The sequence below is a fragment of the Carcharodon carcharias genome (genome assembly GCF_017639515.1).
Source record: "Carcharodon carcharias isolate sCarCar2 chromosome 27 unlocalized genomic scaffold, sCarCar2.pri SUPER_27_unloc_1, whole genome shotgun sequence".
Lineage (NCBI taxonomy): Eukaryota > Metazoa > Chordata > Chondrichthyes > Lamniformes > Lamnidae > Carcharodon > Carcharodon carcharias.
In genome coordinates, this window is record NW_024470624.1 from 3,720,829 (window position 1) to 3,739,086 (window position 18,258).

At 45.3% G+C, this 18,258-nt stretch overlaps 1 protein-coding gene and 1 pseudogene across 2 annotated transcripts; one reads left to right on the forward strand and one right to left on the reverse strand.

Annotated features, from left to right (window-relative positions):
* The first annotated feature begins 211 nt into the window (after window positions 1–211).
* Window positions 212–16,143, forward strand: LOC121273757 (annotated as a pseudogene).
* LOC121273756 (gastrula zinc finger protein XlCGF7.1-like) lies at window positions 3,345–11,940 on the reverse strand. 2 transcript variants are annotated; one of them, XM_041180917.1, is made up of 2 exons: window positions 10,695–11,940; window positions 3,345–5,189 (listed from the first exon to the last, which is right to left on the reverse strand). In XM_041180917.1, the coding sequence occupies exon 2, from the start codon at window positions 4,823–4,825 to the stop codon at window positions 4,091–4,093; it is 735 nt and encodes a 244-aa protein (XP_041036851.1). In that variant the 5' UTR covers window positions 4,826–5,189; window positions 10,695–11,940; the 3' UTR covers window positions 3,345–4,090. The 2 variants fall into 2 exon arrangements, with proteins under 2 accessions (XP_041036851.1, XP_041036852.1); XM_041180918.1 differs by lacking the exon at window positions 10,695–11,940 and adding an exon at window positions 6,055–6,216.
* Window positions 16,144–18,258: the final 2,115 nt, after the last annotated feature.

An 18,258-nucleotide genomic window follows, 5' to 3' on the forward strand; every position in this document is an offset into this window, starting at 1 on the left:
TTAGTGCAGTACTATTGGGAGTATATTAGACACAGCAGAGTGAGAATGGAGTGAGAGTGTGTGGCATGGAGATTTACTGCTTTTGGGGAATGAGAGAGGAAAGAATGTTCATTAGAAATTAGAATTGTCTGTTCTGAATTTCTATCCTGTACTGACAATAATGACTTTTGTAAACTTCTTTAGCAGGATATTAGAAGGGGACAATTTGCAGACAGAAATCTTAAACCAAACCTCACATCAAGATTTGACATACTCAGTCGACTCATCAGGACCTGAATATGATCAGCCTTTGAATCTAGAAGGAAAAATGTTTGTCTGCTTCAAAAGGTTTTCAGCATCAGTGTGACTGGAAAAGCACCAAGACACACATACCCGAGTGAGGGTGTTCCAGTGCACTGACTGTGGAAAGAGCTTTAACCAGTTACTCAGCTTGAGAAAAACATCACACCATTCACAGCAGCGAGAGACCGTACACGTGTTCTGTGTGAGGACGAGGCTTCAACTGATCGGAGAACCTGGAGAGACACAAGGACACACGCACCATGGAGAAACCGTGGAAATGTGGGGACTGCAGAAAGGGATTCAAAACCCCGTCTGTGTTGGAAACTCATCAACACAGTCACACCGGGGAGAGGCCTTTCATCTGCTCTGAGTGTGGGAAGGGATTCACCCAGTCACCTCACCTGCAGACACACCAGCAAGTTCACACTGGGGAGAGACCATTCACCTGCCCTGAGTGTGGGAATGTATTCAGTCAGTTATCCAGCCTGCAGTCACAACAGCGAATTCACAGTGGGGAGAGACCATTCACATGTTCTGAATGTGGGAAGGAATTCAGGAATACATCCCAGCTGCAGAGACACCAGCGAGTTCACACTGGTGAGAGGCCATTCATCTGCTCTGAGTGTGGGAAGGGATTTAGTGAACCATCCCTCCTGCTGATGCACAAGCGAGTTCACAGCGGGGAGAGGCCATTCACCTGCTCTGAGTGTGGGAAGGGATTCGCTCGGTCATTCTACCTGCTGACACACCAGCGACTTCACACTGGGGACTGGCTTGTCTGTTCTGAATGTGCAAAGAGATTCACTCGGTCTTACGACCTGCAGACACACCAGTGACTTCACACTGGGGAGAGGCCGTTCACCTGTTACATGTGTGGGAAGGGATTCACTCGGTCATCCACCCTGCAGACACACCAGCGAGTTCACACGAGGGAGAGGCCATTCACCTGCTCTGAGTGTGGGAAGCGATTCAGTGATACATCCACCCTGCTGAGACACCAGCGAGTTCACATGAGGGAGAGGCCGTTCACAGGCTCTGAGTGTGGGAAGAGATTCACTTGTTCATCCGAGCTGCTGACACACCATGACTGTCCCACTGATTAGAGACCTTTTAGATGCTGTGACTGTGGCTTTCGATTGTATGAATTGAAGTTAAGAATATACAGGTGGACATCATGGATTGGATAGTTACTTAAGCACATATAAAGAGACCCTGACTGACATAGAGTGTAGTGGAGTCAGGGGGTATATACCCGTAATGTTTCACTCAGTGAATAAATCTATACCAAGTAAAGAATAGCTCTGGTTTCTTCCTTCACCATCAGGCTGTCAGGATTATAACATGGTAGCAGAGAATACTTGTCTAATGATGAAGGTTGGAAACTAAAGGAAAATTAAATTTCAGACAGAAACTTACAACCTGAGTAGTTTTTGTGAGAAATGGCTGAAAGCAAGTGAAAATTGTCAGGGTCTGATTACCCGCCGATGTTCTCAGAGTCTGAGCCACATGACCTGGGAAGAATGAAGTGGATATGTGGACACAGGTTACGTCCCTACCAAGGAGGAAACAAAATGTCTTGGCATTGTCACTTCCCAACAAAAGTAAAATCAGAAGCAAAGTATTTAGTGAGCTGGATGCCCATCCGTTGTATACTGATGAAGGTTTGGATCTTCTATTCGGGCTCATTGATGAGATTTACAAGAAAGATGATCTATTGGATGCCTATGAAGCATAGATGGACTTTGACACGTTTCGAATGAGGGTGAAAACATCTTTAGCAGATCTGGATATCACAACAAAAGACAGGATTGGAACAGCACTAATAGGTGAATGACCCCTGGAATGACCAGGGAATAATTAACAGGTGTTTCAGGTCTGACTCAAAATATCATTATGTGATGAACTGCCCAAAGTGGAAAATGAGGGTCTTCGAAGTGACACATGATACAGAGAATTCTGAGGCTGAAGATGATGATGATGATCACTCTGAAGGAATTGTACTAGTCACAAGGAACTTTGGTCCAGTGATGAGTGTGTTAGTCACAGACTCATTCAACTGTGCTGTGTTAGATAGTGGCTGCACCTCGACAGTATGTGGATCAGATTGGTGAACATGTTACCCAGATTCACCTCATAGTGAGGATCGACACAAGGTTAAGGAGTATGAAAGTTCTGGTTTGGTGATGTCAACACATTGAAGTCACTAAAAAGAGTGGGGATTCCCTGCAAAATAACTGGAGTCAGCCTCTTTATCAGTGTTAACTGTTAGACTTCACCTCGATGACACATTTGTGTAATTAATAAGGCTTATATTACCAAATTGTACTGTATGTAAGCTTAACGATGAACAGTCTTCAATTGCCTGTCTCTTTAAGTTCCAGATACTGTAATGTAGCTTTAAGGAAAAAAAAAACTGGTGTTAAGGTCAGGAAGGGGTCAGAGCACCAGGTGTTCCAGGACACCCTGTTTAGATACAAGTTAAAGTTCACAGTTAGAAGTGACTCCAAGCTGATTGGCTCAATTTGTCATTGGGAAATGAGGAACACTTTTCCCATTGGTCAAGAATCAGAAATATTTGTTTAAGAAGTTGTTAGTTTTGTTGAACAGCTGCACCAACATGGGTTAAATGTTACACAGTTGCCTTCAAACATGTCCATTTGGTACCTCGAGTCCATGCTGACTCTCTGTAGAGCAATCCAGTCAGTCCCATTCCCCCTCTAGATCCCCGTATCCCTGCAAGTTTATTGCCTTCAAGTGCCCATTCAATTTTCTTTTGAAATCATTCATCATCTCTGATTGCACCACCTCATAGGCAGCGGGTTCCAGGTCATTCTCACTCGCTGTGTAAAAAAAATTCTTCCTCACATCCCCCCCATATCTCTTACTTAAAACCTTCAACCTGTGTCCCCTCATCCTTAGTGGGAACAGCTTTTGGGCCTGTTGGTCAATTTGGTTCCTAGATTAATTTAATTGGATCCCCAATTACTTACACCACCTTGTCTCATTACCTTAGACAGGTATACCACAGAACTGTTTGACACTATCCCTTTATCTGATTCTATACCATCCCTTATTCATACAGTTTCAAATGTTGAGGCTAATCAGAGCTTGAAGGTCTCTCTTGCCAGTACATTTATTATCATTGCACATTCTTTACATACACAGAAATTAAGGTTTTACATGTTCACAGCAAATAAAATTCAATCTTTTACTCGAACTACTAATTCATTATTATTCAATCTTTGTTACTGTTTATTAATTAAAACAGTAATTGCGGAAAAAAGAGACGTTGAAGTTTTTCATCTTGCACTCATCCGAACATTCGCAAGAATATCAAATGTGAAGGGAACAACAATTTATACTTCATGAGAGGAGTGTGCTGATTGGTTGGCAAATGCACTCTGATTGGTGGATGCATTGCCATGGAGAATACACCATTTAACTAATGACTCGTGTCATTCTCATAAATCCTCACTCCAGCCTCGAGGCTCAATGGAACAGAGACAAATGCATTTATTTCAGATCTACCTGTAGTGGGTGGAAAAACACGATTTACTACCAGGATAAAATAAATGTGCTTCATCAGCTTTTGTGGATCATTTCAGTGGAAATATGCAGTCCCGGACTCAAAGAGCATCAGCCTACTGGAAGCAAAGTCACGAGACCGGCCAGTCCAGCAGAAAGAAACCCTCTGACCCTCCCACTTCACCAAGTGTCAGAATGAACATGATTCAGTTCTGGATGTGATTAACAACAGCAATAATAGCAGAATCCAACCCCTGTAATCACTTGTGAACTTGCTGGGGTGTCAGCAGGTGTGGTGACTGAGAGAATCTGTTCCCACACTCAGAGCAGGTGAATGGCTTCTCCCCAGCGTGAGCTGACTGGTTTCTCCGCAGGCTTGAGAACTGACTGAATCCCTTCCCACACTCAGGGCAGGCGAATGGTCTCTCCCAGCATGAACTCGCTGGTGTCTCAGCAGGTTGGATGAATCAGTGAATCCCTTTCCACACTCAGAGCAGGTAAACGGCCTCTCTCCACTGTGAGCTCGCTGGTGTCTCAGCAGGTTGGATAAGTGATTGAATCGCTTTCCACACAAAGAGCAGGTGAGCGGCTTCTCCCCAGTGTGAACTCGTTGGTGCATAACCAGGTTGCAAGACTGAGTGAATCTCTTCCCACACACAGAGCAGGTGAATGGCCTCTCCCCCGTGTGAACTCGCTGGTGTGTCAGCAGGTGGGATGTATGACTGAATCCCTTGCCACACTCCGAGCAAATGAATGGCCTCTCCTTGGTGTGAACCCGTTGGTGTGTCAACAGATGGGATGAGTCCCTGAATCCCTTCCCACACTCGGAGCAGGTGAACGGCCTCTCCCTGGTGTGAACATGCTGGTGTTTCCGAAGGGTGGATGAATCAGTGAAACCCTTCCCACACATGGAGCAAGTGAATGGCCTCTCCCCAGTGTGAATGCGTCGATGAGTTTCCAGCGCAGACGGGAACCGGAAACCCTTCCCACAGTACCCACATTTCCACAGCTTCTCCATGATACATGTGTCCTTGTGTCTCTCCAGGTTTGATGATCAGTTGAAGCTTCATCCTCACACAGAACACGTGCACAGCCTCACCCTGCTGTGAATAGTGTGATGTACTTTCAGGCTGTGTAACTGGTTAAAGTTCTTGCCACACTCATTTCACTGGAACACTCATACTCGGGTGTGTGTGTCTCGGTGTTTACCCAGTCACACTGATGATGAAAACCTTTTGAAGCTGCCAGAACAGACAAACATTTCTCCTTCCAGATTCAACAGCCGATGATATTCAGGTCCTGACGAATTGGATGACTCTATCAGATCTTGACACAATGTTTGGTTTGAGATTTCAGGCTGAAAATCCTCCCCTTCTAATATCCTGTAAAAAGTGTTGACAAACATCATCTGTGTCAGTGCAGGATAGAAATTCAGAACTGACAATTCTAGTTTATGGAACATTCATCCCTCATTCTTCCCAACATCTCTAAATCTCCATCCAACACACTCTCCCTCCATTCTCACTCTGCTGTATTTAATATACACTCTCCCAATTGTCCAGAAGGGGCCGATTCATGCTGATTGACAGATGCAAACTCATTGCTTCCTGTCCATAATGTGAAAATCGTCATATAAGTTTATTTCCTGATCAGAGATATCGGGAAAATCTGAAGAAGGTTTTTTTTTAGGCAGTGATTTTTCATGATCAGGAACTTGCTGCCTCCGAGGATGGTGGAAGTGGAGGCGATTCATGATTTTAAAATGAAATTGGATGGGCACTTGAAGGAAATAAACTTGCAGGGGAACGGGGATATAGAGGGGGAATGGGACTGACTAGGTTGCTCTACAGCGTCGGCATGGACTCCAATTGCTAAGTGGGCTCTTCTGTGCTGTAATGACTCCATCTCTGTTACTAAAGAACCATAAATAACATACACTAGACATATCTCTGTCCTATATTAATTTACTGTCCCCTCAAATGTCAGCCATCTCCTGGGGAAACCACCCCTTTAATTGTGAACATTAGGAAAGGGACCATCCTTTTAGCCAGACAAATAAATGTCAAGCTGAAGGAGCAAAGGATGTCAATGTCTTTAAGAGAGAGGGAAAGAGACCTGGGCCAACATTTCCAGAGTCTGCACCCTCCCTGGATTCACTTCCTTTCCCTTCAGTTCCTGCAAGTCAACAATTTCCCCCCAGAATGAGGAAAGAAATGGAAAGGGGAGAAAAGAAAGTGTTTTACTCACAGATGTTGGACACAAGAGGAGGCTTTAGTCTGTGTGAAACTCACTCTTCATTTACACAAAGCTAGCGCTCTGATTGGCTCGAGGACAAGAGTCCTTCCGGTGCTCCAGACTTCCCATTGGTCAATCCCTCACCTGAAGACATTGAGAGGCGTAACCCCACGTGGGAGGGTTTTTGCCCCCTCCCCCCGGGCCCACAGCCGCGCTGAGCTGTTGTCCAATGGGAAAGGCTGGAAGACTGAACAGACAATGGCCCCCGGTCAATGAGAGCGCGGGCTTTGCGCAGGTCCCCATCTCACCCCATACATGCACATTCATGCCCAAAACCCGCAGGCTCACATGCGCAGTCCATCGTTTCCCCGGCACGTGCGCAGCTTCCCCTCTACTCTGAACATGCGGAGTTCCGGGCCGCCCGCCCGCGTGGCGGATAGAACGATTTCCCCAGCGCGGCGGATGGTGGGAGCTGCGGCCGCCATTACCCATCCGGAGACCAGTCTCCAAACTCCTGGGATTGGGATGTAAAGTCGGGGTGGGGGGCGCCGTGATCCCGCTCTGACAAAAATTACATGTGGGTAGTCACTGGATTTGATTGTGACGCCCCCTTAGCAAAACAGTTTGTTAACTTCAGGTGTAAAGATTTAGACACCTGGGTGACATATTGGGGAGGACAATAGGTGAGTGTGAAACTGAACCAGAGAGTCAGCACCTTCAGGGGGGAGAATTGGTGAAAAAGCTGGAGGAGGATAGTAGCATGAATTAGTGTTTCAATAACAGGGTGTAGGTTGCCTGTGATCATTGTCTCCTATTTTTTTTTTATTTGTTCCAGATGGATTAAAAGTATTAATTTAATACCTCAACCTTGGCCCCTTCATCCATGTGTTAATTTCCTTTTAGGTCCCTAATTGGACTTATTCCACTTTAAGACCTTTTTACTATTTATATGTCGATAGAAGACTTTGGGATTCCCCTTTATGTTGGCTGTCAGTCTTTTCTCATAATCCCTCTTCGCTTCTCTAATATGTTTTCTTACCTCCCCTCTGAACCACCTGTATCCCTCTTGGTTCACAATTGTATTTTCTACCTGACATCTATGACTTTGTCTTCTTGATCTTTATTTCAATCTCCTTTTTCATCCAGGGGGTTCTGGATGTGTTTGCCCTACCTTCTCTTTTCATGAAATATACCTTGACTGTACCCAAACCAATTTTGTGAAGGTCGCCATTGTTCAACTGCAGTTTTTCCTGCCAATGTTTTGCTCCACTCTCTCTGGCCCAAATCGGCTCTTGTCCAGTTAATAATTCTTACTGTGGATTGTCTATCGTCCTTTTCTATCATCATCCTAAAACATACAATACAATGATCACAGTCTCCTAAATTTAAAAAAAAATCATTTATGGGATGTGGGTGTAGTTGGCTAGGCCAGCATTTATTGCCATTTCCTAATTACACTTATTCAGAGGGCAGTTAAAAGTCAACCACATTGCTGTGGGTTTGGAGTCACATGTCAGCTAGACCATGTAAGGACAGCAGATTTCCTTCCCTAAAGGGCATTAGTGAAGCAAATGGGTTTTTACAACAATTGACAATGGTTTCATCATCATCATGAGACTTTTTAATTCCAGATTTTTATTGAATTCAAATTCCACCATTTGCTGTACCGGGGATTTTAACCTGGATCCTTAGAACATTACCTTGGGTGCCTGTATCACTAGTCCAGCGACAATACCACTATGCCATCACCTCCCCAAAAAATGCTTCCCAACTGATATTTAAGCCATTCCCTCATTCATTCCTCAGGGCACTGCCTTGATCAACCAGAGTCTGGTTTGCATTTAAACAAAAGTTTGGCAGTAAACCATTTCCAAGATCATTGTGCATGGCAACGCCTCTACCAATTAGAGTCTACTTGCCAACCAATCAGCACTCTCTTCCCATGCAATATAAATTGTTGTTCCAGTTACAATTGGTATACTTGCAAATTGTCCTGATGAGTGCAAGACAAAAAGCATTGACATCATGTCACTTTCTTCAGCAGTACTCAGGTTCTGTGCTACCAAATGACTATTCGTACTGGATTACTTGATTAGAGCTACACAGGGATGTGAGGAGAAACTTTATTTAGACAGTGAGTTGTGATGATCTGAAACTCGCTGCCAATGAGGATGGTGTTAGCGGAGGCAATCAATGATTTCAAAATGAAATTGGATGGCCACTTGAAGGGAATAAACTTTCAGGGCAATGGGCATACAGAGGGGGAATGGTACTGACTGGATTACTCTACAGAGAGTTGGCAAGGACTCAAGTTACCAAATAGACTCCTGTGCCTTTATGACTCTATGATTGGAAATATATACAGCACTATATTACAAGACTAGGAATAAAATACATGTTCTTAATTAGAGAACCATAAATAATATGTACCATTATAATAACACTAGATCATACTTTATCCTATATTGCTATAATGTCACCTGAATGTCAGCCACCTCCTGGAGAAACCACCCCTTTAATTGTGAACATTAGGAAAGAGACCATCCTTTTGGCCAGACAAATAAATGTGTCAAGCTGAGGAAGCAAAGTATGTCAGTGTCTTTAAGAGAGAGAGAGAGAGACCTGGGCCAACCTTTCAAGAGTCTCCACCCTCCATGGATTCACTTCCTTTCCCCTCAGTTGCTGCAAGTCAACAATTTACCCCCAGAATGAGAAAAGAAATGGAAAGGGGCAGGGGGAGAAGAAGGTGTTTTATTTGCAGACATTGGTCTCAGGAGGAAGTTTTAGTCTGTGTGAAGCTCAACCTTCATTCAGAGAGAGAGGAGCAGCAGCTTTACTGGGCAGCAATGAGCAGGTGAACAAACTCATTGTCCAACTTCTGCATTCAGACAATGCAGGAAGCTCTGGCTGGAGGACCAGAGTCCTTTCAGTCCTCCAGTTGTTCCCATTGGTCAATCTGCCACATGAAGCTAATGAGGGAGCGGAATCCCACGTGGATTTTGTTTCAGTGACAAATGTATCAATTTCAAGCTGCATCAGTGTTTGCTTTGAAAATTGTTTGGATTTCTTTCAGACCCCAAGAGGATTAATGTCAGGTCCCTGGTATCTGCCTGGGTGAGGCAGTGGGGGTGGGGTTGCACAAGACCGGGCCACAATGCCACAAGAGCACAAAGCCAGAGTTCCCGATCTTCTCAAAGATTCCTCGGCTGGGAGGGGAGGAGTCAGGACAGCCACTGGGTATCTGCAAAGCCCACCAGAGTCAACCAGGGGACACTTATTAAGAATGTTTCCCCCATCGCTTCACATCTGAAAGTTCAACTGGCAAATGGTGGAGCCAGCTTGCTGCCAGAGCCATGGTGTGAAGGGTGGACACTGAGAGGCTGTTTCCCCTGGCTGGGGAATCTAGAACACGGGGGCACAGTCTCAGGATAAGGGGCTGATGATTTCAGACTGAAATGAGGAGAAATTTCTTCTCTCAGAGGTTTGTGAATCTTTGGAATTCTCTTATCCATCTGGTTCACCAGTGCCCTTCAGGGAAGGAAATCTGCCGCCCTTACCTGGTCTGACCTACAAGTGATTCTGGACCCACAGGGATGTGGTTGACCCTTAACTGCCCTCAGAAATGGCCCAGCAAGACACACGGTTGTACCAAACTGTTACAGAAAACTCGAATCAGATAGACAGCAGCGGTCCCGGAAGGTGGCTCACCACCCTCCTCTCATGGGCAATTAGGGATGGGCAATAGATGTTGGCCTTGACAGTGACACTCACATTCTGTGAAAAAATAAAAAAAGCTTCCAGTTCTGACTCACTGCCCATGACAAAGTAGAAGAACAAACAGGCCACGCTGTCTCATTCAGTAACTTGAAAACACCCATTATCTGTTCACCTCTTCCTGAGCCTGACTGGCTTCTGCTGCCTCGCTCTCTGTGGAGATTCTCACTGACCGTTTCTGGTCACTTTTCTCCCCAGGCACCAAGCTAGAATGTTACCATCCTGGTCGGGACTGTCAGTGTTTAAAGAGAAATCTGAACACCCAGTGATTCACTGAAGGAGTTACGCCGCAAAATGTAATGTTTTTAAACAATAACAAACTTTATTGTAAAGAAAAAAACTGAACAAACTACACACTATGAACTTAACACTGTTTTGTAATTATTTAAGTTGTAAACCCCGTTCTACCTTTGAGCATCATTCCATCAGCTTTTGGCTAAGTGACCCTCCAAAATTTCTTTCAGTCCTCATGACTGTAGATTCCTCAACTCAAATATGAGCCTCACTGCCTTCTTGACCTGACTTTGACCAGACAGACTGCTTCTCCCCAGCCTGCTCCAACTGCATCTTCACAGCTCTTTCCAAGCTAACTGCTCAAGCTGACTGGTTCTACCACAAGGCCTTTCACTGCGAGGGTCACTGTAGATTTCATCCTCCAACTCCAAGCTCAACAAATCTTCCAGCTTCTTTTCCACTCACCAACTCCAATTTAGCTGCAAACGAAACAAGAGCAAATCTGTGGCAGCTTTCTTTTGAGCAACACCCAGATAAATTAAACAAAATAACATTCTAATCCTCCCAAAGCCCATCTTTATGGCAAAGTGGCATGCTTTAGACGGTTCCAAGCAGAAATGCAAACTAATTACCATTCCATTTACCTTCAAAACACCCTTTGTTCCTGTGATCTATATGAAATAAGCAGCTAAATAGTCGCAACAAGTCTCAGAGCATCAGCCCACTGGAAGCAAAGTCATGAGAACAGACAGTCCAGCAGAAAGAAACCCTCCATTGCCATCTGCCAGAACGAACATGGTTCAGTCCTGGATGTGATTAACAGCAGCAATTATGGAATCCAACCCCTGTAATCACTTGTGAACTTGCTGGTGCTTCCGCAGGTTGGATAATCGATTGAATCCCTTCCCACAATTGGGGCAGAGGAATGGCCTCTCCCCACTGTGAAGTCGCTAGTGGGTAAACAGGCTGGACGACTGAGTGAATCCCTTCCTCACTTGGAGCAGGTGAACGGCTTCTCCCCAGTGTGGACTCGTTGGTCTCGCAGAAGGTTGGATGACTGAATGAATCTCTTCCCACACTCCAAGCAGTTGAACAGCCTCTCCCCAGTATGAAACCTCCGGTGTCTCAGTAGATGGGCTGACCGACTGAATCCCTTCCCACACTTGGAGCAGGTGAATGGCCTCTTCTCGGTGTGAAGTTGCTGGTGGTGCAGCAGGGTGGGCAAATCACTGAATCCCCCACCACACTGAGAGCAGTTGGACGGCCTGGCCCCGTGTGAACTAGCTGATGTCTCAGCAGGTTGCATTGCTGAGTGAATCCCTGTCCACACTTCGAGCAGGTGAATGGCCTCTCATCGGTGTGACTGCGTCAATGGGTTTCCAGCTGACATGGGAACCTGAAAGCTTTCCCACAGTCCGCACATTTCCATGGTTTCTCCATGTTGTGAGTGTCCTTGAGTCTCTCCAGCTTTGGCAATCAGTTGAAGCCTCATCCACACACAGAACACATGTACAGTCTCTCCCTGTTATGAAAAGTGCAATGTTTTTTCAGGCTGTGTAACTGGTTAAAGCTCTTTCCAGAGTCAGTGCACTGGAAACACTCTCACTTGGGTGTCACATTGTATTTAAGAGAGAGAGAGACCTGGGCCAACCTTTCCAGAGTCTGTACCCTCCCTGGATTCACTTCCTTTCGCTTCAGTTCCTGCAAGTCAACAATTTGCCCCCAGAATGAGAAAAGAAATGGAAAGGGGAAAACACTGATTTCCTCGCAGATGTTGCCCAGAGGAGGAAGTTTTAGTCTGAGGCTCATTGTCCAACTTCCGCATTGTGACGTCCACAATGGAACCCCGCCTGAATCAGCCAGTAGGAATCACTCTGCTCCACGGTGACGTCTCGGGTTCCAGTCTGCAGGCCAGCCCCGCCCCCACCCATTGTCACCCTCCCCCTCCACCTCCTCCTGGAGCCAAGGTTTCCAGGCAACCGGCTCCGGCCAGAGCGAGAAGCTGCTGGGAGAGCTCGAGAGTGGGGAAGCTGCGCATGTGCGGAAGAGAGCCCGCCCCTTCCCGTCCTGCTGAGGGATTAACCAATGGGAATTTGGAGGACCGGAAGGACCCTGGTCCTCCAGCCAATCAGAACGCGGGCTTTGTGTGAATGAAGATTGAGCTTCACTCAGACTAAAACTTCCTTCTGTGTCCAACGTCTGTGAGTAAAACATTTTCTTTTCTCCCCCTTTCCATTTCTTTTCTAGTCTTGTAATAAAGTGCTGCAGCTACATTATATATTTCCAGTCATGGAGTCAATTTGGCACAGAAGGAACTCGAGTCTGTGCCAATTCCCTGTGGAGCAATCCAATCGGTCTCATTCACCCTCAATATCTCCATTCTCTCTCCCGGAAGTTTCCTTCAAGTCCCCATCCAATTTCATTTTTAAATGATTGACCTTCTCTGCTTCCACCACCCCTTAGGCAGCAAGTTCCAGGTAATGACTGTGCGCTGTCTACATTTTCATTATGTTCTTTCACAGGGTCTGGGTGTCACTGGTTATGCCAACATTTTAAATGCCCATCCCTAATTGCCCTTGAGAAGGTGGTGGTGAGAGACCTTCTTGAACCGCTGCTGTCCATGAGATGCAGGTACACCCAACATGCTGCTGGGAAAGGATTTCCAGGATTTTGACCTAGCAGCAGTGAAGGAATGGCTGATATATTTCCTAGTCAGGATGGTGAGTGGCTTGGAGGGGAACTTGCAAGTGGTGGTGGTGGTGTTCCCATGTATCTGCTGCCCTTGTCCTACTCGGAGGTAAATAAAGTTCTTCTTCACATTCCCCTTGTATCTTAAGCAAGTGATACAGTACAGTATCATGCTTTAAAATAGACACATATATGGTTGACCACATGCTTGAAGATTTTCAGGTCTCTGTGTCCTGGAGAGGAAGCGGTAAGCATGGATCTATCCATCAGCATGAATCAGGAAAATTGGAAATTTAAGGTACAGCAGAGTGAGAATGGAGGGACAGTGTGTGGGACAAAGATTCACACCTTTTGGGGAGTGACAGAAGAAAGAATGTTCCACATGAACTAGAATTCTCAGTTCCAAAATTTTATCCTGTATTGATTTTAAAAAACTCTTTTTTACAGGCTATCAAAAGGAGAGAGTTTTCAGACAAAAATTTCAGAACAAACATCATGTCATGATCTGACAGTGTCGCTTGATTCATCAGAATGCGAATACTATTAAGCTTGAATCTGAAAAGAGAAATGTTTGTCTGTTCTGTCTGCTTCAAAACATTTTAAACGTTATTGTGACTGGAAAAGCACCGAAATACACACACACCTTAGTGAGAGTGTTCCAGTGTACTGACTGTGGAAAGAGCTTTAACCATTTAAACAGCCTGAAAAAACATCACAGTGCAGAGAGACTGTCCAAGTATTCCGTGTGTGTTCGAGGCTTAGCTGATGGTCAAACCTTGACATTCACAAGGACGACCACACTATGGAGAAACCGTGGCAATGTAGAGACTGTGGGAAGTGCTACCGAATCCCATCTGAACTGGAAATTCATCATCGCATTCACACTGGGGAAAGGCCTTTCAGCTGCTCCGAATGTGGGAAGGGATTCACTCGGTCATCCCACCTGCTGAAGCACCAGCGGGTTCACACTGGGGAGAGACCATTCACCTGCTCTGAGTGTGGGAAAGGATTCACTGGGTCATCCCACCTGCGAACACACCAGCGAGTTCACACCGGGGAGAGGCCGTTCACGTGTTCTGAGTGTGGGAAGGGATTCACTCAGTCACCCAACCTACTGACACACCAGCGAATTCACACTGGAGAGAGGCCATTTAGCTGTTCTGTGTGTGGGAACAAATTCAGTCAGTTATCCAGCCTGCAGACACACCAGCGATTTCACACTGGGGAAAGGCCGTTCACCTGCTCTGAGTGTGGGAAGGGATTCGCTGACACATCAAGTCTGCTGACACACCAGCGACTTCACACCGGGGAGAGGCCATTCATCTGCTCTGAGTGTGGGAAAGGATTCACTCAGTTATCCCACCTGCAGAAACACCAGAGAATTCACACTGGGGAGCGGCCATTCACCTGCTCTGTGTGTGGGAAGGGATTTGTTCATTTATCCAGCCTGCGGAGACACCAGCGAGTTCACAAGTGATTCCAGGAGTTGGATTCTGCTGTTATTGCTGCTGTTAATCACATCCAGGACTGAACCATGTTCATTCTGACACTTGGTGAAGTGGGAGTGTTGGAGGGTTTCTTTCTACAGGACTGGCCGATCTCACAACTTTGCTTCCAGTGATGATCTCTAAGCCTGGGAGTGCACATTTCCATTGAATTGATCTGCAACAGCAATGAAACACATTTGTTTTATCCTGGATGGTAAATTGTCTTTTTCCTACCACTATAGGTAGATCTAAAATAAATACATTTGTCTCTGTTCCATTGAGTCTACAGCACAGGGCCAGGCCAGTTGGCCCAATTGGTCTCTGTCAGTATTTATGCTCCACATGAGCCTCCACCCACCCCTCTTCATCTCCCCCCATCAGCATATGCTTCTATTCCTTTCTCCCTCATGTATGTATCCAGATCCCCCTTAAATGTATTCATGCTATTCACCTCAACCACTCGCTGTGGTAGTGAGTTCCACGGTCTCATCACTCACTGGGTAAAGTGAAATCCTTATTGGATTATTGAACACCTTCATAACCTTAAAGACTTCGATCAGGTCATCCATCGGTTTTTTTTTTCTGGAGAAAAGCAGCCCAGCCTTTCGTGAGGGTTAAATGCTCTCAGTTCTGGGGTTATTCTTGTGAATCTTTGTTGCCTCTTCTCCAGCGCCTCTATTTCCTTTCTGGAAATGGAAATCACAAATGTTGACAGTACTCCCAGTGTAGTCTAACCATGGTTCGAAACAAGTTGAACATAACCTCCCTGCTTTTCACTTCTATCCCTCTAGAATGGAGCCCTATATCTGGGCCCCACACCTTAGGAAAGACGTGAAGTTCTTAGAGAGGGAGCAGAGGAGATTTACGAGAATGGCACCAGGGATGAGGGACTTCAGTTGGTTGGAGAGACTGGAACAGCTGAAATTGTTCTCTTTAGATCAAGAGACGTTAGGACAGAGAAGGAGGCCATTCAGCCCATCGGGTCCATGCCGGCTCTCTATAGAGCAAACCAGTCCCACTGACCTGTGCTATCCCCATATCCCTGAAAGTTTATTTCCCTCAAGTCTCCACCCAATTTCCTTTTGAATTCGTTCATCGTCTCCGCTTGCACCACGCACACAGGTGAGTTCCAGCTCATTATCACTCGCTGCATAAAACAGTTCCTCTTCACATCCCCCCTGCATCTCTTACACAAAACCTTAAATCTGTGTCCCCCCTCGTCCTTGTACCATCAGCAAATCGGAACAGCTTTTCTTTGTCCACTTTATGTAAACCTGTCATAATCTTGTACCCCTCTATCAAATCTCCCCTCAACCTCCTGTGCTTGAAGGAGAACAACCCCAGCCTGACATCTACAATAAAGAGCAAATAAATTACATTAATCTCTGAAATCAAATGGGAATGTTTGATATCTGTTTTGAAGATATGAGGAAAATATTGTACTGGACAGTAAAGAAATTGGAATAACTCACTGTGGGTGTAGTTCAGTGGAATGTAACAATCTGGTTTCCACCTACATTCTAGTGAAAGGCAAGAAAGATGAAATGAATAAGTTGATCGCTGTATCTTGGCGAAATTTGTATCCTTTGCCTCTGAACTTCTTTAAAAGAAAACCACACTCGGGTCTTCATTCTCTGATTGTTTTATTGATCCGAAAGGTGTAAAAGGACCAAACTTCAGCAGAAATCTGGCAGAGCTGAGAACTGATGACTTGCTATGTGAGAACAGGGAGATGAACAGTTCCCAGAGGACAGAGAAAACAAGAGTGCCTTGAATCCTAGACGACACCTGGGTGTCAAGGCCTCCATGTTTTCACTGCTTGGCATGGGAATGCTGACTCCCTGTACCGGGGATGGAGCGTGGGAAGCCAATTGTTTGAGAGTTTGATGTGGCTTGGGCAGGTACAGATGGTTCAATGACAGGTGTTGTAATTGGTCTGTTCAAATGTTAGCTCAGCAATGATTGGGTTAAATCAGTCTCCACAGACTTTGTGATGTAAAAAAGTATCAGAAGGGATTCCCCGAGCACAGAGACTTGTAGTGGTTTTACATATTGCATTGACTGGTGCCATGGCATCTGGGGCAGTCCAGGGAGCATTTACGAGGAGATGGTGCTTCTACCCAGAGTGTAATGGTAATGCTGCTGCACTTTGATACTACTGCTCAGACATGAGCATGTGTCAGGTCTTATTTATACGGAATAAAATCTAACCATTGTCACCAATAAGGATTATCACTGTGAATCATTTCAGAGTTTGGGATAAGGGGATAAAGGCTAATTGACTCCCTGACCCCCATTTCCTAACATAGTTGTGTCAAAAATAAAATCTCATCTCCCCCTCTGGCTCCTTTGCCAATTACCTCAGAGGGATTCACTTTCTGTTAAAGAGCCTGCCAACCCCTCTCACCCACTTTCCCTAAAGTGCAGATATCTAATCATGAGAAGCCCAGCAGAATAAAATCTTTTTACTAAAAAAAGTTTATTAATGAAACAGAACATGGTTAAAAAAAAAGAAAATTACTTGAGGATCAAAGACAACCAGAGTAAAAGGATGTGCACAATGTTCTGGACCCAAATGGTTTCTGTTTGGCTCCTCTGTACCCTATTCCTGTGACTGCTGCTTTGGACACAGGGGCACTGAACCCTGGGAGTCGGGTCACCCCCTACCTTGCCCCGATTGGTTGGAGGTCCATTTCCCAGTCAGCACTCCAGCACCTTCCTGTCTCTTTATTATTGCAACGCCCATGGCAGTTTCCCAACTGGGGCGCAGGCCCCGTTAATCTCAGCTAAATTCAGCCCACAACTTCTTCGCCTGGCTGTCATTGACACGAGCAATAGAGAGACAGAAAGGTGCTGGAGGCTCAAATGGTAACTCAAAACTTGTGGCTCTAAACCAACACTTCAACATTTGTCCATCAAATACTTGTTATTTATTCTGGGGTTTTTATTATGAGATTTAGGCACCGGAGGCAAAGGGCGGAGGATTTTGAAGGGTAACTTTCTGTTACTAATGTTGTATTGTCTGGAGTGTCAGCCATGGCTCAGTGGATCACACTCCCACCTCTGGGTCAGAAGGTTGTTGCTTCAAGTCCCAGCCCAGGGGCCTGAGGACAAAAATCACATCCAAACTTCTGAGTGCCAGCACTGGGGGAGTGCTGCACTGTCAGAGCTGCTGTCCTTGGACCCAGCGGCCCTGTCTGCTGCTTCAGGTGGACTTAGAACTTCCTGGAGCCACTATTTTGAAGAAGAGCAGGGGAGTTATCCCCAGTGTCCAACCGAAAATTTATCAATCACATCACTAAAAACAGATCATCTGATCATGACCACATTGCTGTTTGTGGGATCTTGCTGTGTGTAAATGCTGCTGTGTTTCCGAAATTACAACAGTGACTGCACTTCAAAAGTATTTCATTGGCTGTAAGGCACTTTGGAATACATTGTGGTCGTGGAAGACACTATATAAATGCAAATTTTTAAATTTTACATTTATATTACATAATCCTGTTATCTGTAACTTAACTGATTTCCGCCATCCCCAACTTGTCATTTAATAAATTTGCTTATGGTTCGGACAAGACATTGACTTTTACAACTTCAAGTGGGTGATCAGTATGTAGAAGCGTAACCCTCTCTGGTTCCTTCTTTGACAGTAATTCTTGAGGAATTCGGCCTCAGTAGTCTGGCTCCATCGTCGACAGTAAGTTCCTTGGAACTTGGCCTCGGGAGTCTTCAGTACTTGGCTAGCAAGGGAGACCTTCAGAACCTCTACTTTTATCCCCAAAATGACCATTACCTCACGTCAGAGTTGGACCAGTTGTAAAATGACAATTGGTCAATTTGGTTACTAGATTAATTTAATTGGATCCCCAATTACTTACACCACCTTCTCTCATTAACTTAGACAGGAATACAATAGAACTGTTTCATACTATCCCTTTATCTGATTCTATACAATCCCTCATTCATACAATTTCAAATGTTGAGGCCAATCAGAGCCTGAAGGTCTCTCTTGCCGGTACATTTATCATCATTG